This window comes from Mustela nigripes, chromosome 11, assembly GCF_022355385.1.
Source record: "Mustela nigripes isolate SB6536 chromosome 11, MUSNIG.SB6536, whole genome shotgun sequence".
NCBI classification, from domain to species: domain Eukaryota; kingdom Metazoa; phylum Chordata; class Mammalia; order Carnivora; family Mustelidae; genus Mustela; species Mustela nigripes.
The window spans coordinates 24,911,391-24,938,815 of NC_081567.1; the positions used below are offsets into that span (position 1 = coordinate 24,911,391).

Sequence of the window (27,425 nt, forward strand, 5' to 3'; positions counted from 1 at the left end):
AGAATTACCTGAAGCATTGGTTGAAACACAGCTTGTGGTCCCCCCTCCCTACCCTCCAGCAGTTTCTGGTTCAGTAGGTACAGGGTGAGGACTGAGATTCCGCATCTCCAGAGAGGTCCCAGAGACGCGGATGCCTGCTGGTCGGGGGAAGCACACTTTGAGAACGGCCGGCTTACACTGTGCCTGGTGCCAGGTACAAGGATGAGGAAGACAAAATCCTTCTCTTGAAGTTGTGCAAAACATCAGACCCTGCTCCTGGCCTCTGGGGGAAGATGACACATCAGACCCAAAGCTCTTGCCTTGTCACAAGTCCTGGGAAAGTAGATTTTGTGTGCTGCCCCTTAAAACCACATCATCACCGTGCCCGATGCCTACCCTGGTTCTCTGTTCTATTTGTGTAGCTAAATCCCATCTCTGTTTCCTAGCTGTGGCAGAGAGAGGGAATAGGTGGTCACCAGTGCTCTGCTAATAGGTCTTCAGATGCGTGCAGCTCATTATTAAATCGCCCTCAGATTGTCCTTCTTGAAGACTAAATAATTAGCTACCCTTCTATGAATCACGGGGCGCAGAGAGTTTGGTTGACTGTAGCTACCAGCCGCAGACAGGGGCATTTGTGGTGGAAATTCTTGAACCAGTGTGGGGGCTTCAGAAGCTAGACCAGGGGACTCCTTCATTGCAGCAAGATCCTTAGGAGTGATGCCAGCCGATGGCAGGCGAGATGACACGTTCTGGTGCAATGCTGAGATCAGCGGGAGGTGAGGTGTCCTTGGTGAGCCAAACATCTTCAGGGTTTATGGGCACCACCAGGTGCACGCCTGCCCCAGTGCCGTCTTCCACCCAGACTCATTCCCACCAACGGATAGGCCCTGGGGGTGAGGGTCCTCCTAAGAAGGAAGTGAGCGAACATTACAAAGATGACGTCCTAGCCTGCCGAGGTCAAGGTCAGATGTTGGACCACCTGCATCAGCCATTTCCTGGGAAGCGTATTAGGAGAAGCAGACCTCCAGATCCCAGCCCTTGATTTATTTACTGCATCAGACTCTCTGGAGGAGGAGTCTGAGAATGGGGATTTTAACAAAAATTTTAACAAAATTCCCCATTTATCCCCCCACTTCTGTGCACACTCAAGTTTGAGAATGCCTGTGCCAGTGTGTGATATGGCGCTCTCTCTTCCCAGTATTGGCCACCAACAAAAAAGAGAAACTGATCAGGGTACATAAAGCACCTAGTACAGGTATTAGTAATTAAAGCAACTTCATGGGCTATGATTCTGTTTTGAAAATAAAAAATAGTCCTAACTAGCCTTCCTTGAGGAACTCCTCCGTGGCAGGCACGGTGCCAAGGGTTAACGGAGATATCCGGTGGACTCCTCACCTCCATGAAACAGTGGCTGCTGGCATCCCATTCCATGAAGAGAGCACTGAGGCACAGAGAGATAGATCTGAGGTCAACGCTGCTAAGTGGAAGTCAGCATGATTTAGACTCAGGCCTGGCTGATCCCACAGGCCAGGATTTTAACCTCTACTTTGTCTCTTCCTCCTCCCTCACACAACATTTCCTTAAAACTATAAAATAGAATAAGAGATGCCATGGCCTCAGATTCAATGTAGTGGGAGAAACAAACAGAGAACCACTAACTGTGAACATACACGGGTGTTTCACATGCATTTTTCTCATTTGCTTGACTTCACACCTGCCCTCAGAGGGAACTACTATACCCATTCTGCTGGTGAGGAAAACTGAGGCTCCCAGGGGCAAAGCGGCCTGCATGAGGCCACACAGCTACTTGGGTAGGCCAGGCTGGACTGGAATCCAGATCTCTTGCTATCATCAAACCACATTGCCCTTGGTGAAGACCAAGAAGGGACTCCAGGTCCTATGGGGGGTTACTTGGTCATGTCCGCCTCAGGGATCATACTTAACAGTTGGTGGCTGTTCTGCCTTTTACCCGACCAGCTATTTAATTAGCCCAGAGCCTTCTCACTTCCCCAGAGTTCGGAAACACTGCCCAGGGTTATGGGCACAGCTAAAACAGGATCAGAATGGCATGTTCAGGAGGCTGTGTAATTAAAACTGACTTAGGAGACAAGTGCCGTCAGCCTGTTTGGCAGGAATAGAAAGTCACCTAACCAGAATGTGTGTTGCCCATATGCTTGCCAGAGTCTGCTTTTTGCTGTTCTGGTGCTTTTGAATTATAATAGATATCCTGAGGTCTGTGGTTTGCCCTGCCTCCTAACTACCTTCTTAAGGATCCTAAAGAGAAAACCATTATTATGTGTCTGCCCTCTGGGGTTGGAGGGGAGAAGGTGAGGGGCCGGGTTCCTTTTAGAAGCTGTGGTCTGGGGCTCCTGGGTAGCTCAGTCATTAGATGTCTGCTTTCAGCTAGGGTCATGATTCCAGGGTCCAGGGATCAAGCCCTGCATGGGGCTCCCTGCTCAGAGAGAAGCCTGCTTCTCCCTCTCCCACTCCCTCTGCTTGTATTACCTCTCTCGCAGTCTCTCTACCAACTAAATAAAATATTAAAAAAAAAAAAAAAGAAGAAAGAAAGAAAGAAAGAAAGAAAGAAAGAAAGAAAATGTGGACCGAAGTGAGCCCAGAAATGCACCCAGGAGATGACAGAAACCTTATCACCGGATTAACTGGAAGCACCATTCTGTTTTGGGAGGGTCTGAGGTCTGGAACCAACTCATCTGCTCATTGGGCATCATCGCCCCCGACCCAGGTTCCATAGCCACGCCCCAGTGGGCTTGTCTTTCTGAGAGACTCCCAGGCTCTTATTTCTCAGAGTAGTCCGCCTGGGATGGTGGCTCCTAGTCTCAGCTCAGCGGGGTCTCGGTGCACTCAAGAAGGGTGCTGGCTTCTCTAGACACAGTGCTTGGTTCAGAGGTATAGGAACTTAACCCAAGCAGGACCAATTCGAGTTTTTCCTTTAAGATCTCTTTAAAAGTCTCTTTTGCTTTTGGAGCATAAATGAATACACCAGAAGCTCAAGTCCACTACTGGCCATGTTTCTGCTGCGGAGGAGCAGACCTCCTCCAGGAGAAAAAAAATGCAGTGTTCAGAGAAAAGCCGTGAAGAGGTGAGATACGGAGAGAGTGAGGCCTCGTAACTTCTTCTGCGTCTCTAAATCCAGCCCTGACTATAGGACTGGCCCTTGGACTTCCCAGTTCATGAGTCCTTAGATTGTTTTGCTCAAGCTGGTTGGGATGGAGTTGCTCCCAGGACCTCTACACAATACGTGTCTGAGATTCGACATATCCAGATATAAAACCCCAACTCTTCCCCCAGCAAACCTGCCTTCCTCCAGCCTCCTCTGCCTTCCGCAACCTACCTCATCACTGCTCATTCAGTTTCAGGCACTGATTCACTGCGGTGACCAAAGCTCAGGCCCAAATCGCCTCATACCTGGATTGCTGCCTCCAGGCTTGTCTACTCCGTGTCCACAGACAGAAACAGACACACCCCTGCCAAAATACTTCCAGGCCAGACCCTTCCTGCTCTTCTATGGAGTAACTTACCGGTCCGCAGGGCATCTGGCTTCTCCTACCTGTTGAGCCTCACCTGGCACCATCTTCCCCTCCTTCCAGCCAGAGAATTACTTGCCAGTTCCCACTCTCACCCCTGAGCTAATGCACATGTTACTTGCACGGGTTCCTAATCCTTTCTGTGCCATGGACCGCCTCCTGTCCCAGTCTACTGAAGCCTATAGACCCCATCTCAGAATAATGTCTTTAAACAATAGAGTGGAATACATAGGATTATCATGAAATGACAATTCTATTGATATACCCTTATCAAAATAGTAAAACCAATTTAAATATGGTAATGTATGTGCCTCCTCATTAATGCATGAAATAGATGTAGTAGCTGTGATTTTTCAGGCAGTAAAGAGTGTAAATAAAATTTCAAGTTATTCGCCACAACTGTAATGTGATATGAACGTACCTGATTTCTATTGACTTCTATCTCTCTTCTACTCTATTTCTCTTTCTACTGGGGACAAACCCAGGTAAATGTTAATGCTATTGTGGTTTGTTGCCTGCATCCATAATGAAAGGCGATACTGAATTTCACGTAGAGGTTAGTGACAATAGAGATGTAACTCTTTTTCCTTCCTAAGTTTAGGAGCCCCACAGAATTCTGAAGTAGGAGCTTCTCCTGAGATCTGGGTTGGTGCCAGCTGCTTTGTCCAAACAGGCACAGCTTTGCTCTGAGCCCACATTACATTTCAAAGCAAAGCAGGACTACAGTTCCCTGGGAATAGCAGGGAGAGGCTCCCAGAGCTGGGGACCCTGAAAGCCAGTCCTGGAGGGACATCTGACAAATGATGTAGCACTGACGTCTTGTTCATTCTTCCTTTGGAGGCAGGATGGCACAGCTCTGAGGAGCTGGGCTTTCAGAATTAAGCACATCTGCATTTTTGTCCTGTCCCTGTCATTCTTCACTTGTTTACCTAGGGTGACTCACTTTCTCTTGCAGAACTTCAGCCTTCTCATCAGGAAAATGGGACAATGATAGTGCTCACTTCGTAGGGCTCTGGCGAGGATTACAAAGGAACACATGCGAAGTGCTCAGCTTTCAACCATGATAACGACTCAAGAGTTGGCAGCATCCACCCATTAATGCATTCAACAAGCATTTATTAAGCACCTATTGTATATCAGGTGCTTTACATATGGAGAAGTGATTGATTACTCCAGAAGTAGTTTCCGTTATGCCCATTTAAAATAACCTTCATGGGAGGAGGGGTGCTTGGTTTTCTGACAGTTTTAAGTCTTTAGGGATTAAGGTATCAAATTAATCCTAAGGATTTCCTTCCCTTTCCCCAATACCCAGTACTATGAGGCAGTGTGGTGCGGTGGCTAGGGGACAGATTGGGTGTAGACTGTCTAGTTTGAATCCCAGCCCCTCAATGCCATTTACCCCCTGGGCAAGTTACTTAACAGCTTTATGCCTCCTCTTTTCTCATCTAGAGACTGGGATATAATAGTGCCCACCTCATGGTCATCAGGGAATTGAGAATTCAATTTGTGTAAAAGGCCTAAAGCAGAGCCTGGCCCACCGTCTCCAAAAGGTTAGCTCTTCTTCCTGGAAACACCTGGCAACCTCTTGCACTTCTCTCAAATTCTCCCCAAAAGCTCCCATCCCGGTAATCACCCCTCCTCTGTGAAGCCCTCTCCCTACCAAGCACCCTTTCCATCAATGCTGAAGAAACACTACGGGTAAACACAATTCAGTTGTTAGGAGGGCACACTGTGTGGCTTCAAACATGGTGATATCCGTCATGCTTCTGTGGTGTTTGGCGGGGGGCGGTGGTCCTACCTCACTGTACCTCAGTCTCATCTGTGAACTGGGGAGAACTGTAACACCTCCCTCAAATAGTTAGGAGGAGTCCACAGCCTACAAGAAAAACATTTATTGAGTGCCCACTCTGATCAGGCGCTGTGCTAGACACATAGTGAGCAAGGCAGAGGACGATAAAATGAAATCATGCTTGTGAAGTGCTTGTGATCACGGTGTCTCCCAGATGATAAGTGCTCGGCATGTGCTGCAGGCCACTTGCTACGAATCAAACACGACGGACAAACTAAAAAGTGTGTACTGGTTAGATTTTCACGCAACATACACACACAGACGCACATTACGCCTTTTGTTACTTCCACGTTCCTTATTTATCCCAACAAAACGGCCCTGGGGAAAAGGCAGGACAGAGATTTTATGCCATTTTTAGTGATGAAGAAGACAGGCGGAGGCGCTGGGGAGTTAAAAGATTGATAAACAGGTGACCGGCAACAGGAGCCGGCGGGGCATTTTAAAAAGAGAACCAGCGGAGGGCAATGTTCCACTTCAAATCCCTCAGTAGCGGAGTGGGCCCCAGTTCTGACGCCGCTGAGGGTGGGAGAACCGGTTTGGGGGAGGACTCCAGACACAGGGCGCCCCAGCCACTCCGGCGGGCGGGACAGGGGGGACACGCCCGGGGGCGCACGTTCGCTGAGCTTTGAGCGGGCAGAGGAGCGCACGTCGCGGGCTCGACGCTGGGTGGCGCTGCCGGGCCGCCCCGCTCCAGACCTGTTGAGCCCAGGGCGCATCTAGGGCAGGTTTAGGGTAAAAGGGGCGCTCCGCTGTCTCCGCGCGCCCCTGCGGCCCTGGCCACGGCATGTTCCTCCGGGCACCCTAGGCCCCACCTGCACTTAAGGCTCCCATTCATTTGGCCTCCGCGTTCCTCGCCGCAACAGTTCTAGGCGCGTCGGGTGGGGCGGGAATAAAGTTTTCCCAACCCGGACTGGGAGAGGGCTGGATGGGGAGGACCCTCTCCGCTCCAGATTCCACAGCGGGCAGGACTGTATCCCCTCGGCATCAAGGCCGTCCCGGGGGCTCTGCTCTGGGTAGGTGCCAGCCCCGGTGCCGACCGGATGGGCTGACCCGCGCACCGCCCCCTCCCACCCGCTTCCCCATCCCCTCCCCCGCCTCCGGCGCGCACCGGCCCCGCGTCTCCAGCCCCGCCTGCGCCGGGGTCGCTGCAGTCCCCGCGGCTGCCCCGGGCTCCTTCCCCAGGCGCCCCGGCCTCTTTCCAGCCAGGGCAGCGCCTCGGGGGGAGCGCCGGACTGCGAGAGTGGCCGAGGCGGGGGCTCTGGGCGCCCCCAGCTCTCCCAACCTGGGAGGCGGCCCCGACTCCGGGAGCCGGAACGCAGGGAAAGGCAAGGACGGGGCGGCCGGCAGAGGGGCGGGCGCCGCTCATCAGCCACGCCAGTCACGTCTGGGGCCACCCGGCTGCCTTTTTCTTCCTTTCCCCCTTTGCTCTCTCCCCCCTCCCCTGTTGGCGAGGGCAAAGTGGCCGTGGCGGCGCCATGCCCGGGCCGGAGTGAGTGCGCGAGGGCGAAAATGGCGTACATCCAGGTAGGGCTGAGGCTGGGGGGCAAGGTCCGCGGTGCGGGTGGGGGGTGCCGCGCCCCCTCCGGCCGTGAGCGCGCGGAAGGGAGGACGCGCGGCGGGGCTCCCACAAACTTGCCTGGAGAAAAAGGGTGCCCGAGGGCACGCAACCTGTGCAGTGGCGGGGGTGCGACCCAGGATAGGGGGCTGGGGACCCCCACACCCCGGGACGAAGGGCCCCTGTGGACTCTGCACGCGCGCCCTCACCTCCTGGGGAGGAAGTGGGGGTGGGGCGGACTTTTCTGCCCCCCTCCGCTCCCCTTGCACCCCACCCCGGGGGAGGGGCCGCGGGGAGGGCGGCCCGGGACGCGCCAGCCGCCCGGCCCGCCAGCTGCCGTTGCCGTGGTGACGGCTCTGGCTAATTGGCCGGCGGAGCGAGCCTGAGGCAGCTGTTCCGGCCTGGAGGGACAAGGACGTCGTCTCTCCCGGGCACTGGGTGCTGAGGGGTGGGGGATATACTGTAGTAGAGGCGCGGTGGGGGGGGGCGGGAGCAGCCGGTCGTTTTCGGCCATTGCATTGGGGTCTGGTAGTTGTGGACCCCCATCACCTTGAGGAAACTCTCGCAAGAATTCTTGGACCGAAATCATTTCCAGGCATCCTTTTTGGGGGGGGGGAGGCTGCTTGACAAGAGACCTTTCCCTTCAATACAAGGCGGGGAAGTGGCGACAGGTCAGCGCCAAGGTCATGCAGTCAGACCTGCAGGCAGACCCGTTGAGCTGCTTGCTTTCGCGGGGGTTGGCTCCTCTCTGCCCTGCGAAGCCTACAGGTTCCCACACTGAGGGTGCCTCTGGGCTCACTTCTCTTATCCTCGGCTACAGCGGGGAGGGCTGCTGATTTCCCGGTTCCCCACTGGCTCACGTCTTGTCCTCAGACTTTACAACCTGGCAGGAACTCCGTGCTCTGTCCCCCATCTTGGTCTTTCCATCCCTCTGGTTGGCTTAGATTCGCTCCTTTGGCTTCTGTGGAATCTTTAGGTCCTCTTTTCAAGTTCAGTGAAGGTCATATTTATTGTACATTTACTGCATGCTGAATGTTGGGCGGGGGGGGGGGGGGGCTATTCAGTAGTCACTCAATAAATAGGTGAATGACCACCTACTGTATATGAGCGCTGGGGGTACAGTTGTGAAAACAGCACAGCCTGCCTCTCAGAATGCATAGTCCAGTGCGAAATACACATTATTAGAACAGGCTTCTGTGGTTTTTAATGACCACCTTCAGGACAGAGATCAGTGACTTGCCCAAGGTCACACAGCTGCTTAGGGGTCATGGTGGGATCTAAAAGGGAGATGGTGGGGATCAGTGGGGGATTTGTTAAGCAGCTAAAATGAGTCTGGCTTGGTGAAACTGACTTTCCTTCTGCAACAAGGTAGGAAACTTTTTCTATAAAGGTCCAAATAGTAAATATTTTTCTTGGAGCACTACATGGTCTGTGTCACAGATACTCAAGTCTGAGTATGGCTTCAAACAGCCATAGACAATAGTAAATGCATGGGCGTGGCTGTGTTCCAATAAAACTCCTTGTGGCCGCTGAAATTTGAATTTCATATACTGTGTGCTACGTCAAGTACTCATTTTCTTTTGATTTTTTCCCAACTGTTCTAAAATGTACAAAAATCATCCTTAACTGGAGGACCGTACAAAAGGAGGTTGTGGGCTAGATATAGCCTTTTAAGTCATAGCTTGCCAACCCCTGTTCTAGAATATCTGGATTCTCCTTCTTCCTCTTTCTTTCTGTCTTGAATCAATGATCCTCCAACCAGTCAAATACACGAATGCCGTGGACCCAATGTAAAGAAAGACTTAGCATGCTGGGAACGTATAAACATGTTCCCTCCCCTCTTCTTCCTTAGTTTCTCTTTGCTCCTGGACCTTCCTCCTGTACCTGGGGTTTGAGAAAGCTAGATGATTGGGCCCTGTAGTGGCCTTGTCTCTACACACATGATTTTATAAATGGTGTCTTTTGATCACCACACACCCAAGAAATGCTTTCCTCTTAGAAAAGAATGGGCAGGGACTGTTTTCCAAGGAAAAAGCAGCCCTTTATCTTTGCACTTTATTGTAAGCATCTTCAAGCACTTTCTCATGTCAGTGCACGAGGGTGTAGCTTTTTGCTGCCTTTTCACTGTTGTATTGGCCAGGACAGTCTCTGATGCCTAATAGGTTCCAGCTGGTCTTGACAAAACCACCTTATTCTCATAAAGCCAGGGAAAGAGTGCAGATACTTTGTAGCTGGTCAGCACACACAGGCATTTTCAGAGAGTCCTAGCTTAGCCCTTCATTGAAGAAAAGAGGTAACTGAGGTTCAGAGTGGCCCCCTGATTTACCCAAGTCACATGATTGGGTGGTGGTGAAGCCCGCTCTAACACTTATCCTCTCAGCTCTGTGTGGCCCCCAGGCATCTTCAGGTCTTGTTCTGTGTGTGGTTCAACTTTTGCTTTTGGAAGAGTTTTTGATTAGTGCCTGAGACTTTCTTTCCCAAGCTGCAGCCATTCCCTTATCACTTCAAGGATTTTTAATTTTTCATGAGCTGTGTACCACTTGTACTATATTTACTTAATACTTTTTCCTATAAAGGGACTCACTTTTTTTTTTTTAACTTAAAGTCGTATGAAAAGGAAACTTGATGTCACTACCATAATAGAAAACCAGGATCACTTGACATAAACAGAAGGCAGCTGGAAAAATAAACACAATGATAATAATGCCACATATTTGTTATGTCCAAGACTCCGAGCTGAGGTCTGCTCTCCGTTTAGAAAGGAAGAGGGGCTGGGGGATGGGGGGGGTAGATGTACAAGGGTTAGAAACATGTTAACGTGCAGTGGTACCAAACAGAGACTCTCACCTCCTTGCGAGAGAACTGAAAAAGAGGGTAACTTTCTTTGCCTGGATTCGACGATCTGAGTTTGAGTTCATCTCCGGGATTTATCCCAGGCTGGGATGCGGAACTCCTCCTAATCTATCTGGTTTACTTGGCCCCTTGGTTCCTAAGCCACTGCCACTCTTCCCTGGCGGTGGGGGGTGGGGGGGAGGGAGTCTATGCCTGGGGAATCTGTGAGAAGTCCTGGTGGAAGGTAGGGCTGAAAAGGGAGGTAGCCCCCCCCCCCCACCCCCTCCCAGGACCAGATTATGGCTTCCTCTTCTGCTCCCTGTGTTTGTGGGTGGTCATATGGAACTCCCCACCATCACCATTGGAGCAGGATTTTAAGGTAGGGCCCCTGGGAGGGTGGGAGAAGCCAAATCACATCCCAAGTCACACATTGTGTCTGCCTGCCTCTTAGCTAATCATGTCCTTCTGGGTTGGCTTCATGGCTATTTCTGTATGGGAAGGTTTGCTCTTCTGAAGTGTGGCTGCGTTGGATAGCATGACTATCTATCCACCCGCTCTGATTCATAGCAGCATACGGTGCAAATCAAATCGAAATGCTAAAGTTTCCCATTTATTCGGTGCTGGTTAGCCAGGAGGCTACCGGCAGCCCCGTAGACAGCAGCAGCTTGTTAGGGAGTCAGCGCCCTTCCCAGGATGGTAAGTGGAAAGATTGGAAAGATGCAGGCTTTTTTTTTTTTTTTTTTTCTTCTTTTCTTTCTTTCTTTTCTGAGTTGCTGGAATATTGCTAAACTGGTCTTGTCTCTCTTTTTGTAATCCTCTCTCCCCCCCGACGCCCCTTGGCTTCTTCGTGGATCTCTAAAAGGGCAGTTGGAACCTTTGAACGAGGTGGGTTCATTCGATGATTCCTTTGGTCTGGTTTCTGATCAAGAGGTGCTTGCCTTTCGCTTTGGAGTCTTACGTGGGGCTGCGGGGCTGTTCGGTATTAAAGAACGACTGGATGCTTAGAGCGACAGTGGTTTTGCTGCCTTTCTGCGGAAGGGAGGGAGATCCCGAGGACGAGGAGACACTCCTGTAGACAGGCCAGATTGCTCCCCACCTATCCCCTCCTGACTCCGTTCAGTGACCTCTGTTTACTTTCACGTCACTGAGGTGGTTTTTTTAAAAAACCTCTTTTGCTTTGCTCTCAAGAAGGCAGAGTAATATTCATTGTGTCTCGAGAACATATTGTATAAGCCCTCCCGATGTTGTATAAACCACCCACCTGTCCAGAAAGACGTTCACGTAAACTACCCAGGAAAATACCTGCAAATGTTTTGCTCGCTATTAACGGCTCAGCGAGTTGGTGTTTGCCATCTTGGGGCCTGCAGTTGGTAAATAGAAACGGAAAACATTTTGTTCTAAGTGTTCAGCCGCAGAGACAGACCTCCTGAATGTCCTTATTCCCAGCAGGGATCGGCCGCTTGTAATTTTCGGGTGTTTTTCCTTTTCCTCCTCTCCCCTCCTCCCCCCTCCCCCCCACGCCCCCTCTCCACCGCCCACCTCCCCCGATGGCCTCAGGGTTTTCTTTCTAGAATCTCCGATCTGCTACTGTGCAGATGGACTTGCAGGCACTGCTGTCAGAGGTGCTATGAATCCAGCTGTTGTCAGTCGAGTGAGGATGAAGTTGAAATTCTGGGACCTTTCCCTGCCCAGACCCCTCCCTGGCTGTAAGTAAAAACTGCTCTGAACTTCCTTGGAAGCGATCTCTGATCTCTCGATCTCGAGATGTTTGCTTTGCTCTGTTGGTGTGTGGGGGGTGCGGGTAGGAGGGCTCGGGGGCGTGGCAGAGGGGAAACACCGGGTGTCCTTGGACCTCTGTGCTGCGCATGGGGACCGGGGACCGGCTGCGCGCCTGTCGTTTTGTGGCCAGCCTCCAGCTTCCCCTCCGTTTCCCTCGGTTCCTCTGAGATGCAAACCGCTCAGTGCTAAGCCTGTGCGTGCTTTTCATCAACGTTGAGTGTCATTCCACGTGGAAGGAGAGATCTGGGAGCACTTGCATTCCTCAAGGGATGTCCAGATTCTAAGGACGGCTGTCCACGTCAGAACGACCCATGGTCCTAGCCCCCGCTGACCCAGTGGCCGGCACAGAGTTGATGCTCAGGTCCAGCTGCTGCCCGGTTGGTAGACCGAGTGGACAAACAGGTGCCTTTTTGCTGGTCTGAACGAGAACTTCAGGCACAGGCAAGCAGAAAAGCACCGCCAGGCTCCATCCTGTCCTCCAACGCTGTTTATGTTCTCTCTGGCATCTTTCATTTTATTTCCAATTCGTGCTCCTCCCGCGCCTGCACACAACGTCTCCATCTGCCAGTCGCTCAGATATTTTTGGGAACATAGTTTTGAAGCTTCTCAGCCATGTGTCTGGTCCACTTTTCGGTGGCTTAAGGGAAGAACTCGGCCAGAGAGCCTGGGTTGAGTCTGGAAGGCCAGCGCCGGGAAGGGCCTGGCCGTCATTGAGTTCAGCTCCTCCTGAGTGAGAGCTGGGAGCTGCGAGAGGGCAGGAGGCAATGCGAGGGCCCACAGCCAGAGCCGTAGTGGGAACCCGGTGCTGTTCCAGCTCAGTCTTTGAGCTGTTCCAGGTTCTGGAAGTCCACAACTTCTGGAAGTTTCCCTCCAAGCTGGGGGGGTCACGTCTCCGTCCTCTCACTTGCTCTTCTTAGAAGCATCAAATATTGCCATAGCAACATGGCTCTGTGTCAGGCTCTGTGCCTTCAAATCCTGTGTCTCCTACTTTTTCCCAGTTCTGTGACCTGGAGCAAGTTGTTAGATCTCTGTGCCTTGATTTCCCATCTGTGAAGTGGGGATGATAAAAATAATACGGTTTATGTCATATGGTGGTTGTGGTGACTGCCTGACTTTGAATGCAGAAAAGCATTTGCAAATGCTTGACAGTTGCTTGGCAGGCATTAATGTAAGTGGTGCGTCTTAACCCCGTTGGGTCTTGGGTTCTGCGCCTGTAAAGTGAGAATAGTAATAGAACTTGTTTTATAGGGTTGTGATTCAGAGTAATGAGGTGTGCACATAACATGCTTCACAGAGTAGTAAAGTGTTCATTTCTTTTTTTTTTTTTCCAGAATTTGTAGGTATGGATGGAGATTCTTTAAACTGGTGTAAAGACAGTGTTAAGCAATGCTTTCATTGCTTAGTCACAGGGTATATATAGCCTGAATCCTGCAGGTACACACGGAGTTGAGATGTTTGGTGAATGATGGAGAGATCGTTCCCACTGTTTAGTGCCTTGTGTCGCTGAAGTTGGCTCAGCGCATCTGGTATCTTGAAAGCCATGCTCAGAAGGATGCCAGCTTAGTGAGGGCATGGTTTTTATCTGTGTTGTTCACTCCAAAAAATGGGTATTGACCAGCTGATGAACCTGTAGGCAGAAATTGAACCTACAGGCAGAAAGTGCCAGTCATCTGGTTGAAAACTTAATCTGTTTCTTTGGTAACTATGTCTCTGGTATGCTTTGTGGGCCAGACACTGTGGGATGCAGAGCCTCAATAGAGTCTGATTACTGTGCTCAGGAGATTTTAAATGTGGTAGAGGGGATAAGGCAGGTACGTAGGTCCAGCCACCCCCAAGAGTTGTGCATTCACACCCTGCACACCTTTATGACAGTTTTGCATAGTCTCATAGAGAAAAATCCAGGGATAGTGGCTTCAGGCATAGCTGGATCCAGGGGTCATATGTTGTTACGGGCATGCATTTGTGCCCTCTTCTACCCCCTCACCCCCATTTCTTCTATACTGGCCTCATTCTTTTTTGAGGAGTGGGGAGGGGAAGAGGGAGAGGGAGAGAGAATCTTAAGCAGGCTCCATGCCTAGCTTAGAGCCCAATGCAGGGCTCAGTCTCACAACCCTGAGATCATGACCTGAGCCAAAATCAAGAGTCAGATGCGTAACCAACTGAGCCACCCAGGCACCCCCCATATTTGCTTCATTCTTAAGCTTGCTTGCTTCTTTGCTTCATTCTCAACAGCAGGAATTTGTCTCATTTGTCTGATTTGGGTCATGTGCCAAATCAGTTGAGCCAGTCACTTTTGCTTGGAGGACATGGTGCTAGGATCATGCCTGGATTGTCTGACCACCCTGGAACCAGGGAAAGGGCCATCCCCCCTGACACACGTGAACCAAGCTTGTAGACCAGGGCCGGGCAAACTTTTCCTAGAAAGGGCTTAGTCTGTCCCAACCGCTCCTAGACATAGTGTGGGAGCAGCAATAGACCGTGCGTTCCTGGACGGGCATGGCTGTGTTCCTGTCTTACTTCAAAGTCAGGCAGCAGATCAGGCCCCATAGTTTGCCGATTTTTGTAATAGACAGTTTGGGTGCTGTAACCAGAGCGGTTACAGAGGGAATAGACCCAGGGTGGCAAACTCCACAGCACCTAGGAAGAGTTGGGGAAATCATGGAAAATGAGCCTGTAAGCTCAGGTCCTGTAGGGTCTTGAATGCCAGATCAGGAATTTCAGTTGGCTGCTGAGCCAGGGCAGAATCCTGATGGACCCTGAAAATCAGTCAGCTACCTGTTTACCGCAGATGCCCAGATGTTGAGTGTTACGGATGCATGGCCTAGATTCTGAGCTGGAGGACAGTTGCACTTTCCCCTGGCTGCTGACCCATTGTGCAAGTGGAGGACTCCTTCTGGGGGCAAGGGGTGCAGACCCTCTGGGAAGACGCTTTGGTTTTGCCACAGGCTGAGAAGAGGGCTGGAGCCTTCCCAGCAGGGCTGACACACCACACAACTCCGGAAGGCCCCGTTCACCTGGCGGTCCTTATGAATACCACCTAGAACTTTGCAGTCTAGAGCCTGAACAACGGTACATGACTTTCCGTGCTTAGGATGAATATCTTAAATCCTGGGTAGCACCTTAGTATACATTTTTGGAATTCAACGTAATGCAAAATGTTAAGAGAAATCTGAAAAGGGGAGGCGGGTTAAATCATTCAAAAAGTGAATTTGCGGGGCGCCTGGGTGGCTCAGTGGGTTAAAGCCTCTGCTTTCGGCTCAGGTCATGATCCCAGGGTCCTGGGATCGAGCCCCACATCGGGCTCTCTGCTCAGCGGGGATCCTGCTTCCTCTTCTCTCTCTGCCTGCCTCTCTGCCTACTTGTGATCTCTGTCTGTCAAATAAATAAAAATATTTAAAAAAAAAAAAAAAAAAAAAGTGAATTTGCAGTTTGCGCTTTCCCCAGATTTATTTACCAAGTGGGCAGTTGCATGTTATCAAACAGGCAGGGACTAGAAATGTCAAGTGTTCAGGCTTTGCAGTGCCGTTCCTACTGTGACATTTGAGCTAAGAACCACAGGACATACCTTTCCTTGGGGTGGCCTGTGACAGATGAGCTAGTCCTTTGTGTGTGGGATTTTAGGGAACACACCACACCATTCATCGTCACACATGCTCTTGTCATTTGGGTCCCCCAGCTTTCCTTGGCAGGGCTGGGCTGGTGAAGGTCGGGAAAACCATATACAGTCCGACTGGCTGCTTTTGGAGCGAAGCCAGAAAGACCCTCATTGAAGAGTGAACTAACATCAGGTCATTTCTTTGTCCATCAAGCGCGTATCGAGGACCTATCATGTCCGTAGCTCTGACAGGTCTCACAAGGAATCCCCAGCTCAGTAGTTGGGGGCATGCTGGTATTGCTGGACTGCATTGGGAGTGTAACAGTGGTGCGAAATAATTATCCCCCCCCCCCCCCCCCCCCCCCCCCCCCCCCCCCCCCCCCCCCGCCAATGTGTAAATGGGGTAAACCTTCTTAATAACAAGTAAACTCTGGATTGTTTTAAGGATTAATGAGATGGTTCAGACAGAGCATTTAGCACAGTGTCTGACACTCCTGGTACCTTTAATCAAGAGAAGTACAGATGCCCCCATTAAGGAGTGTACCCTGCTGTGCGGTGGCCAGGGGGCAGGGGGCGGTGGCAAGATATGCACGCAGATCATTTTGAGTCAAGATACATCAGAAAAGGGCTCCTGGGTGGCTCAGTGGTTTAAGCCGCTGCCTTAGGCTCAGGTCATGATCTCAGGGTCCTGGGATTGAGTCCCACATCGGGCTCTCTGCTTGGCAAGAAGCCTGCTTTCTCCTCTCTCTCTCTCTCTCTCTCTCTCTCTGCCTGCCTCTCTGCCTGCTTGTGATCTCTGTCTGTCAAATAAATAAATAAAATCTTAAAAAAAAAAAAAGAATCCTAAGAAGGGTGAATTCATTCCTTCGTTTACTGAGAAATAAATGTGGAAGACCCCACATGTGCCAGATGCCGTACTGGGGCAAGGTCGGCCGTGGTGAACGAGCGACACTGAGTCAGAATTTAGTGTCAGACGCAAAAGATAAGCCACAACTAAAGACGATTTTCCTGCATCGTTGAAGAGGGAGAGAAGGGCTGATGGGGGGGGGGGGGGGCGATAGGTAGGGACAGGGTGGGGCCTCTCCGAGGAGATGCTGTTGAAGCTGAGACCTGACTCAGGATGAGAAGGAACTGGACAGGAGATGGAGACAGGAAGAGTGTTCTGGGCAGAGGGAAGAGCGTGGCTCAGCTCAGTGTGCCAGGGGAAGGGCTGGGAAGCCCGGGGAGTAAGTACAGAGGAGCAGGGGTGGCTCAGTCGTTGTCTGAAAGGACTCATCGGAGGCTTCAGGGGCCACAGCCGTTCAGCTGAGCCTTGAAAACTGGGTGAGACATCACAGATGGAGGTGGCCGCCGCACTGACCTACGGCAGCGGCCCTCCAGGAAACAGGCGTGTGGCTGGGGGTGCCTGAGGTGGTTCTACCTTCGAGAGAAGAATCAAGCGTACAGTGTGGCTGCATTTCTGTGCCTTCCCCTGCCCCACCCCCCCACCGTCCGCCATTCCATCTGCTCCGTGCACCCCTTCCAGACGGGGAGCGGGAGGCAAGCAAAGACGGGGCATTCCTCTGCAGCCCCCCCACCCCCACCCCTCACCTCATCATATGCCCGGTCTTGTCCTGGCTGTGACCCTTATATTGCTTTGGGAGAACATCAGATCCATCTCATTTCATGCACAGGATGTATCTGAAGACCTCCTAGAATTGGAAACTTGCATTTTTTCAAGACTGGCTTCTGCACAGGCTTAAATGTCAAGCTGAAGGGGGGAGTGGGGGGTGCGGTCTCAGGAGGTATCCATCTACAGCCAGGGTAGCTTAGGGGCGGGTCAATAGCAGCATCAGTCTCTCAGCCATTCCGCCACCTTTTTAACCCTCCTCTCCCTTCCCCTCCCCATGGCATCCTCACCTAGCTTTTTGGCGACTGGGAGCTCTTAAAGATTGTAATAATACCAGCCAAAATGTATTGAGCACATACCTACTACTTAGGACTGTTCTAAGCATTTTATATGTGCTAACTCATACAGTGTTGAGAGCAACCATCTAAGGTAGGGACTGTTATTATTCCCACTTGACAGATGGGTAGATGGAGGCACGGAGAGAGGAAGGGCCTTGCCCAAGGTCACTCAGCCAGAGTTCAGACCAAGAGGTTGTGCTCTTAATTACTACCCTGTAACTCCCCAACCCCGACCCAGTGCTTTTTCTTTTAGTATTTTTCATCCTCCTTGGGAGCACATTGGATCATGACTGCTGCTCATTTTTAGCTATTTCTTCCCATCAAATTATTGCTCTTAAGTCATTGATTCTCAGGGCCATTTTGTAGCTTTAACCTTGACTCAGAGAACTCTTGAGTTGACACTGTTAAAGGATACTTTTATTTATTTTCTTTATTTTTTAAAAAGATTTTATTTATTTATTTGACAGAGAGACAGCTAGAGAGGGAACACAGGCAGGGAGAGTGGGAGAGGGAGAAGCAGGCTTCTTGCCAAGCAGGAAACCCATGCAGGGCTTGTTCCAGGACTCTGGGATCATGACCTGAGCCAAAGGCAGAGGCTTAATGACTGAGCCACCCAGGTGCCCCCGTAGGTTACTTTTAAAGATGTTAAAGTATAGACACAGGATTGAAATAGCAGGCCATTTCCACCAAAAGCCACTTGCAGAAGTTCAGACGAGAATAGGCAACCCCGTGGTTCCTTCTAGACTGAGCATCAAGAGGCGCCTGGGTGGCTCAGTGGTTAGGCCGCTGCCTTCGGCTCAGGTCATGATCTCAGAGTCCTGGGATCGAGTCCCGCATCGGGCTCTCTGCTCAGCAGGGAGCCTGCTTCCTCCTCTCTCTCTCTCTGCCTGCCTCTCTGCCTGCTTGTGATTTCTCTCTGTCAAATAAATAAATAAATAAATAAATAAATAAATAAAAGAGGTCTTGACTTGACTTAGCCTATGTGGCGCCCCCATGTGACAATAGCATGAATAAGTACATATCCCTCCCCACCGGCCTCTCTGGAAATTATGCACATTCTTGACAGAATTTATTCATATCATTTCACATTTTATGCAAAAAGTAAGACATTACTGAGATAAATTTAGGTCTGCCACACTGATTCAAGTTTGTGTTACTGCAAGTTGTAGACACTGGATCTGAGAGCTGTTTGATCACGGGGCTGTCCTCCCAGGGGCAGAGATGCCCGTCCCTGGGGATTTTTAACAACCATTGAGACCTCTTTCATTCCTATAGGATGGCCAGCCGGAGCAGTGACAAGGACGGGGACTCCGTCCACACGGGCAGTGAAGTCCCTCTGACCCCACGGACCAATTCCCCAGATCGAAGATGCTCGTCCTCAGACACATCTAAGTCTACGTACAGCCTGACCCGGAGGATTTCAAGTAAGTGTCTTTGCTGTGACTGCCTAGGGGTCGTGGCTCACGTGGTCCTGTGCCGTTCCCCTTCCTTGCGGGTTCCCCGGATTAAAAATCCCATTAGACCAGCCCTCAGGACCAAAGGAGAGAGCTGGCTTTCCCAGACACTTGGTGGCATCCCCAAGGAAAGAGAAGAGGGACAGGGTTGTCTCTGGAGAGGGGACAGTGGGAGGGCAGCCGGGAGACAAGAGGATGGAGGAAGAATGGCCATGTGACAGGAGTGCGTTGCACCTGATTTCTGCTGGGTTCAGTCAGAAGCACTTTTTTTTTTAAAGATTTTATTTATTTATTTGACAGAGAGAGATCACAAGCAGGCGGAGAGGCGGGCAGAGAGAGAGGGGGAAGCAGGCTCCCTGCTGAGCAGAGAGCCCAGATGTGGGGATCGATCCCAGGACCCTGAGATCATGACCTGAGCCGAAGGCAGAGGCTTTAACCCACGGAGCCACCCAGGTGCCCCAGAAGCACTTACTTTGATCAATTTTTCTTTTTCCTGATCACAAGTTTCACCGAGTTGGCTCAGTTGATTGACATGAACCGCGTGTATCATTTCAGACCCCAAGGGGTGCAAATTCGAGTAACTTTCGGGGCCAGGCGGGTCGTGTCAGTGAGTGACTTGCAAAGGGTCGAGCAGAGATGAGGATTGTTCGAATGCAGTGACAAGTGGCAGCTGACTTGGCCTCAGTTGCCAGAGCAGGGTGGGGACTGTGGCCCCTTTGGGAAGCTACCCCCGACTGAAAGGGACAGCTGCGACTCATTCTTGCCGTGGGAACGAGACCGTGGGCTCCGTAGTGCCTGCCCTTTCTGAGGAGAAACTGGCCATCTCGGTTTTTATATGAAACTTCTTCAGCTTTAAACCCAGACAGAATGTATCTCAGGGTCAGAGAGGGTCCACAGACACCCCCACCCCCACCCAGCTGGTCCACTCGGATGTACAGCATCTGTGTTTGACAAGTTGGGATGATTTGGGTGAGGAAGAAGGAAGAGGAGGAAGCCCAGAGACTCCCAGGCTCCCTTCACTCCCCCAAAGTATCTCCCCTCTCTCGTTCAGCTGTCTGCAGTTCACCCAACAGAGGGGGGGAAAGCTTACAATTCATAAAGTAAATGCACTCGAAATATTCGTGTCTGATCTTTCCCGGGGGTACGTGGCGGGGAGGAAGTAGAGCAAAGTTCAAGGGCTTGAAAGAGTGAAACAGAGGGGACCTGAGGCTCCTCTCGGCCTTGGTCTTTCCATCTGTAAAACAAGAGGCCTGTTCTCGACCTGCGCCGTCCAGTCCAGCGACCTCCAGCCACATGTCACTGGTGAGCATTTAAATGGGGCTAAGCCCCATGGAGACATGCTCTATGTGTTAAATACCCACGATTCTGAAGCCAGGAAACACGAGAGAATTTAAACTGTCTCATTAAAATGTATTCGTTTTGATAAGATGTTGAACAGATTAGCATTCATTTCACCCGTTTCTTTGCCCTCTTACAAATGAGACGGTTTTAAGTTACCTATGTTGTTTGTCTTTCTGAACCCCATTATATATGTCTTAGATAGAACCCATCTAGATGATTCCTAGGTCTCCTGCCCAGCTCTGTACACAGACGATTTCCATTTAGCACAGAGTTACCAGAGTAGCAACCATGCATCAGACCAAAGTCTCATGATGTTAGCGGACAGGACAGGTGTTGGGGCACTTAATAAGAATGTTGTGAAAGAATGAATGCTATGTGACCCTGCTTTATGTACACAATCTAGTGGTCAAGCTCGTAGGGGCAGAGAGGAAAGTGTAGTTACTGAGTTCTGCAGGGATCGGGACCTGGGGCAGTGTTGGTTTCCATTACACAAGACAAGTAAGTTCTAGAAATCTGCTGGACGGCATGGTGCCTACAGTTAACAGTGTTGTATACTTAACGTTTTATTAAGAGACTTGATCTTGTGTTAAAGGTCCTTATCCCCAGAAAAATTCCATAAAGAAGGCAGGAGAACACTTTGGGAGGTGATGGGTATGTCGTAGCACGGAGTGTGGCAATGGCTTCATGGGTGCGTACTTCCCTCTGAGCTCATATGCACGGCATTTTTGTGTGTTAGTTGTCCCTCAGTTAAATAATTGTTTTCTTTCTTTTCTTTTCTTTTTTTTAATTCCATGAGCTCATTACTAGAATCGAGGGGTGAGCAAAGATTCGAATGACGGACTTGGGAGCCATGATGTCTGCTGGTTGAGGGGAAGGGGAGAGGTGCCCCATGAATGGGAAAGTCCAAATGTGATCCTTGAAGAAGTACAGTAACTTGTCGTTTAGTAAACTCTTACTGGGCACATTCTGTGCCTAGTCCTTTCCATGCGTTGGCTCCATGAATCACCATCCTCTGAGGCAGGTGCCATGACGGAGTCCATTTTACAGATGGGAAACCCAAGTCCCAGGAAGTCTGGCTCCAGAGTCCACTCTCTGGAAGTGGAGGCAGTATAGGGTCACGGTTAGCGTCAAGACTCTGGGGCCAGACAAGCTGGGCTTGACTCCTGGTTCTGCCTCTTTACTACCTACGTCACTTCTGGAGAGTTACTTTGAGTTTCTGTTTCCTCATCTATTGAGGAGGGATCGCTGCTCCTAGAGATAGGGATCTCTGTCTTGTGGAGATCGGTGACTTGATACGTCAGTGTGTTGAGAACGGTGGCTGGTTGTGATGGGGATGGTCATGCCTCCATGTTGCGTCTCAGAATCAGTAAGAGGATCTCAAGGTATAGAGGGCAGATGACAAAGAGCCTTAGGAAACAGGGTGAACAGCGTGAGAGTCTAGGAAGTGTTGCCAGTCTCATGAAGCCGCCCGGGTTCGGGCCCACATGTGGCGGTGTTAATTGTTCTTTCTGGCGGCTGTTTAGGTCTTGAATCCAGACGGCCCAGCTCCCCACTCATTGATATTAAGCCTATCGAGTTTGGGGTGCTCAGCGCCAAAAAGGAGCCCATCCAGCCCTCGGTGCTCAGACGGACCTATACCCCGGACGACTATTTCAGAAAGTTCGAGCCTCAGCTGTACTCCCTCGACTCCAACAGCGATGACGTGGACTTCCTGACTGATGAGGAGATCTTGTCCAAGTACCAGCTGGGCATGTTGCATTTCAGCACCCAGTATGACCTGCTGCACAACCACCTGACCGTGAGGGTGATCGAGGCCAGGGACCTGCCGCCCCCCATTTCCCACGACGGCTCGCGTCAAGACATGGCGCACTCAAACCCCTACGTCAAGATCTGTCTCCTGCCGGACCAGAAGAACTCGAAGCAGACGGGGGTCAAACGCAAGACCCAGAAACCCGTGTTTGAGGAGCGTTACACCTTCGAGATCCCCTTCCTAGAAGCGCAGAGGAGGACCCTGCTGCTGACCGTGGTGGATTTTGATAAGTTCTCCCGCCACTGTGTCATTGGGAAGGTGTCCGTGCCCCTGTGCGAGGTTGACCTGGTGAAAGGCGGGCACTGGTGGAAGGCGCTGGTCCCCAGTTCTCAGGTAAGGGGCAGGTTGGCGGTCTTACCTGCTGGGAGATTTTTTTTTTTTTAAAGCTGATTTTCATTTCGTTCTTTAAATCGCCTTTGCATGTTAAAAAACTTTCAGTTTTGAAATAAGTTTTGACTTACAAGCTGTCGCAGACGCCACGGGGAGTTCTTGTGTTCTTGTCACCCAGCAGCCCCCGTCACAAATCTTACACAACCAGAGTGTGTCAGCAATGGCAGCAAAGTGACGTTGGCCACGAGGCTCCGGACCTTATTGGATTTTTGCAGAGTTTTACACGTACCACTGTGTGTGCGTGCATGCGCGTGTGCCTGTGTATGTGTGCGTGCGTGCGTGCATGTGTGTGTGTGTGTTTATGTAGTTCCATGAAGTTTTATCACATGCATAGATTCACGTAACCATCACCACCCTGAGAGGTTTTTGTTGTCGATGCCGGGTTATTTAATAAGGAGAATGATGGTCCAGGGTATGAAGCCATCAGTCATTTTGACTTTCAGAAATTGATTTGGGAAAAATAAAATGAGGGCTGAAGAACAGGATGATAAATGGATGTGTTTCAGGCAAATTGTGAGATTGGCTTCTTTCCCCCGACCAGCCCACAGACAGGCAGTTGGCTGCTGGGGAAGCCACCCACGGACCAGGCTCTGTCCCCAGTGGGCTGGGAGCGTCCCTCGCTTGGGCATTCTGTGGACTGGAGGATGACAGTGCACTCCGTGGGGGCGGAAGGAGGAGGCGGGCGCCCCAGGGAAGGAAAAGACCCAGCCGGTTGGAGGCCAGTGTCATCCATTCACGCCGAGGGTGACAGTCGTGTGTAACGCAGGCAGGATTACGTTAGGGCTGACATACCAAGGTGCTTTTCAGAGCTGAGCTCTCCTGGTCAGGGATTTGATGAGCCAGCATCACACCCGAGGACAGGCTTTAAACGTGAGGACCAGAGGGGTTGCTCTACTGTGTGTGTGTGTGTGTGTGTTTCCATTCAAAGATAGATTTATCCTTCTCTTCATTTGGATCCCCCAAGAAGGAGAAAATCCCAAGGCAAGGGAAATAATTGATCAGGGAGGTGACACCAGAGGACACACCAGGAAGGAGTGGGACAGTCACATAACGTGTGTATTACCCGGCCGGCCACTGCTGTGGGTGAATGGAGCCAAAACGAGCTAGGGAAGGGAGAAGCCAGTGTTAGACACATGCCTACGAGTCTTTCCACCTGGGGGACGGGGGAGCTGGGGTGTTTGTACGCCAGTTCCTATCAGCCATTGAATGAGGGCTGTGGGGGATGGAGACGCTTCTTCCCTGGCATTTCTGACCCATTACACTGGTGGTTAAAGAGATCTTTGATATCCACAGATGCAAAAAAAAAAGAAAGAAAGAAAGAAAGAAAAGTACGAGAGCTGGCAGCCGCATTCGGGCCCACATGCACTGAAGCGATGGGGATGGGGACGGGGTGGTCCAGGTGTTACCAGTGTGTGCTATAATCCCATGTCCTCTTTCCCATCACATGACCAGGACATAGTGGATGCTTTCGGTGTAGCCTTCTCACTGGGTTTCCAACCATTAAGAAATTTGAAAGAGGGAGACCCACTGGACCACATCGACTCTGTGTGGCCAAGCTCGATTGTACACATTCAAGTGGAGGACCCTGGACACCCAGAGAATCTGGACACCCGCACACCTTGCCTTGGCTGTAGTGTGAAGTGTTAGAGTCTCAGTCAGCGGGGCCTGGCCCATCTGCCCTAGTTTGATTCTCCCGAAATCCGAGGCCAAGGCAAGGCCCTGGGTGCAGGCGGTTTATTTAGGGGGTGATCCCAGGAAGCAGGAGTGAGGGGGTGAGGAGAACAGGAGAACACAGGGAAGGGGAAAGGCCACGGTGGGTCTTGGGGCCAGAATGGCTCTTTGGCTGCTGGTCAGGTGCGCTCGCACAGCCTCAGGGACAGCTGTCTGCCCGAGCTGATACCATGCCCCAGCAGGACTTTGGGACGGTCTGTAGCTGGCACCAGAGGTGGCATCTGCCGCTTCCCTCTGCTGGCCTGGTGGCCCCCACCTAAGGCCCTCCCTGGCCCCCTCCCGTCGTCATACATTCTCTGGTATGTCTCCCCTGCTAGTATGCAAACCCCACGAGGACAGATTTTTATCTTTGCTGTCCACTTCTCCATGTCGTGTGCCTAGAACAGTGCCTGGCATGTGGCAGGTAGCGCTCAGTAATCTTTGTTGAATGAAGGAAGGATGGAGGGGAGGAAGGACTGCCCGAAGTGAGTGTCTTTCTCTCACCTGCTACTCTGCTTCCTTCCCTCCTTGCATCTCGCTCTAAGAAAGGCTCATGGAAACTGGCTGAGGGACTCCCCTCTCCCTTCGCGGGCTGGCTCTGGAAATGACACTCTGTGAGTAGAAAGGCCAGTTGTCCGAGGTTTGGGTTCCCTGGAAGCAGAGCTTGAGGTAAGGGTTTGGGTGTGGATTCGTTTGTAGGGCTGCTGTGACAAAACGTCACAAATGAGAGGCTTAAAACGATAGAAATTCATTGTCTCCCAGTCTGGATGTTAGAAGTCCAAGATCAAGGCCATGCTCCCTCCGAAACCTATAGGGGAGAATCTTCCTTTGCCGCTTTCTGGCTTCTGATGGTTGCTCGCCATCCTTGGTGTCCCTGGGCTTAGAGCTGCATCACTCAAATCTCGCCTCTGTCGTCACGTGACCTTCTTTGTGTGCATCTCTGTCTTATAAGGACACCAGTCCTATTGGATGAGGGGCCCACCCTCCCCCATCATGTTCCCATTTCAAATAGTCACATCTGCGACAACCGTATTTCCAAGTCAGGTCACATTCTGGACTGATGGGAGTGAGGATGATAACATGTCTTTTGGGGGGGATCATTGAACCCACAACAGAACGTAGGACAATGCCCTGCAGGGGCGGGGGGGGGAGGGAAGCAGTCTAGGGAAGGGTGATGGCCCAGGGAGGATGTGGGCTTAGCCTCGCCCTGATTGTGGGTGGGGAGCGGGACTGTGGATGGCAGGATGGCGCTGCGGGGCGCTTCCTCCTTCAGACTGGGAGCCAGTCATTGGTACTCCCACCTCTGTCAGTCTTTGGCGGGGACCCAACAGGGAAATCTGATTTTCAGGGGAGTGGCCCTGGGTCTGCCTGCAGCTTCTGTCCTGCAGAATGGTGGTTCTGAGCCAGGGCCGGTCTTGCTCTCAGGATGGTAGACGGTGCTGGGAAGCGTTGTGGGTTTGGTGGGTGGAGGTCCGGGATGCCGCTGAGCACCTGCGGTGCACGGGACAGCCCCTACCACGAAGAATGTTCTAGCCCAAAGTGCCAGAGGGAGAAAGCCCGCAGTGGAAGAAGGGGAAACGGAGGTTAAGGACAGCAACAGGGTCTGCCATGCAGGCAAGATGAGGGCAGGGCTGGTCCCCGAAGGCTGGGGAGCGTTTTTCCAGGAGGAACAGTCGCTGGGAAGCAGGGAGAGCCAGGGGCGGAGGGTGTTAGGAGCAGACATCCAGGTAAGTGTGTTTTCATCCCAAACGTAGAAAAGGAGATACTAGTTCTGAACCAAAATCCATACTGTGCAAAGGAGGCCTGCCTTGGAGACAGAAAACAAAATCCGCACACGGTGCCCTGGAGGCCACTGGATGTTGATGCTGGTTTTCCTGGCAGGCCAGGGTCTGCCTTCCCCCGAGCGAGCACTGAATGGGAGGGGTAGATGCAGCCGTGTCTGGGCGTGGAAAGCAGAGCTTGGCAGTTTCTTGTTGTCAGCCTGCCTCGCCGGTGTGGGATCAGTGTGGCTATTAGGGCTGAGTTCTGCATGTCTGTGCCTTGGAGAGCCCACGGGAGCGGTGGCGGGTGAGGCCGGCGTGTAGGCATAGTCTGGCTCGCGGCAGAACGTCCCAGCTGTTTCGTGACTTTGAACATTGCATCTTTTGATCTTGGCCTTCAGGACGGTAGCGGCTAATGGAGCTTCTGTCAGGTTTTTGGTCTCGTTGATAAGGTTTGGCTAGGAGATAATGAAAATGAGACAGAGAAATAGAAAGCATATGGGGTGATCGAACAGGTGTGAAGTTACTCTCACCGCTGAGAGAAATTCTGCTCATCCAAGTGGACGGCAGCAGATCAACACTGTGGCCATTGAATGTGGAATCTTTGTAGGCTCTACTTTTTTTTTTTTTTTTTGAAGAATTTATTTATTTATTTGACAGAGCATGAGTGGAGGGGAGGGGCGGAGGGAGAGGGAAAAGCAGGCTTCCCGCTAAGCAGGGAGCCCTAAGCGGGGCTGGATCCCACGACCTTGGGATCATGACCTTGGCCGAAGGTAGATGCTTAACTGACGGAGCCACCCAGGCATCCCCTAGACTCTACTCTTTCTTTAAAAAAAAAAAAAAAAAAGTCTTAGTAATTATGACAAAACACACATAACAAAATTTACCAGCTTACCCATTTTTTAAAAATTCTTACTTAAATTCTAGCTAGTTAACATTACAGTGCAACAGCTTAGCCAATTTTAAGTGCACATTTCAGTGGTATTAAGTATATTCACGGCATTATACAGCAATCACCGCCATCTGTCTGCAGAACTCTTTTCATGGTGCAGAATGGAAACTTTATACCTATTAAACAATAGCTCTTCATCCCCTGTTGGCCGCCAGCGCCCGGTAGTCACCATTCCTTGTGTTTCTATGAATCCGACTCTGGGTGCCTCCTATACGTGGAGTCATACAGCATTTGTCTTTTTGTGACATAATGTCCTCAGAGTTCATCTATGTCACAGCATGTGTCCGAATGACCTTCCTTTTGAAGGTTGCGTAATACCCCCTTCTGTATGTATACTGAAGGTGTGCCATAACCACGCGTTTTATTTGCTCATTCATTCATCCGTCAGTGGACACTTCTACCTTCTGCTTCTTGTGAGGAACTTTGTGATACTGTAGTAGATATTGCAACATATATATATATATATATATTTTTAAAGATTTTATTTATTTATTTGAGAGAGAGAGCATGAGAGGGGAGAAGGTCAGAGGGAGAAGCAGACTCCCCATGGAGCTGGGAGCCTGATGTGGGACTCGATCCCGGGACTCCAGGACCGGGACCTGAGCCAAAGGCAGTTGCTTAACCAACTGAGCCACCCAGGGGCCCTGCAACATATATTTTGACATATTATTATATAACAAATGGGATAGCTATTATTAGATGTTAATATGCCCTATAGTACAGTATATAATAATACTCTGAGTAATACTGTGATGAATACGGGTATATACGTATTTCTTCAATCCTTTATTGAGCCAGAAACCTACCCAAGATGAAGGAAATTTATTTTCTTTTAAGATCCTGTGGCGTTGGGAAGGATGGGCAAGGTGGTGGGGAGAGTAGATGCCGCATGGACATAGCAGAACCTCCCAGAACATTAGGAGGGAA

General features: G+C 51.0%; 1 protein-coding gene across 1 annotated transcript in view; it reads left to right on the forward strand.

Annotated features, from left to right (window-relative positions):
• The first annotated feature begins 6,467 nt into the window (after positions 1–6,467).
• The window catches only part of SYT17 (synaptotagmin 17), an 86,143-nt gene continuing 65,185 nt past the window's right edge, over positions 6,468–27,425 (forward strand). The window contains exons 1-5 of the mRNA XM_059415234.1: positions 6,468–6,897; positions 10,628–10,645; positions 11,318–11,466; positions 18,357–18,505; positions 21,400–22,019. Coding sequence (XP_059271217.1) covers positions 6,883–6,897; positions 10,628–10,645; positions 11,318–11,466; positions 18,357–18,505; positions 21,400–22,019 — 951 coding nt within the window. The 5' untranslated portion in view covers positions 6,468–6,882. The remainder of the gene's footprint in view (positions 6,898–10,627; positions 10,646–11,317; positions 11,467–18,356; positions 18,506–21,399; positions 22,020–27,425) is intronic.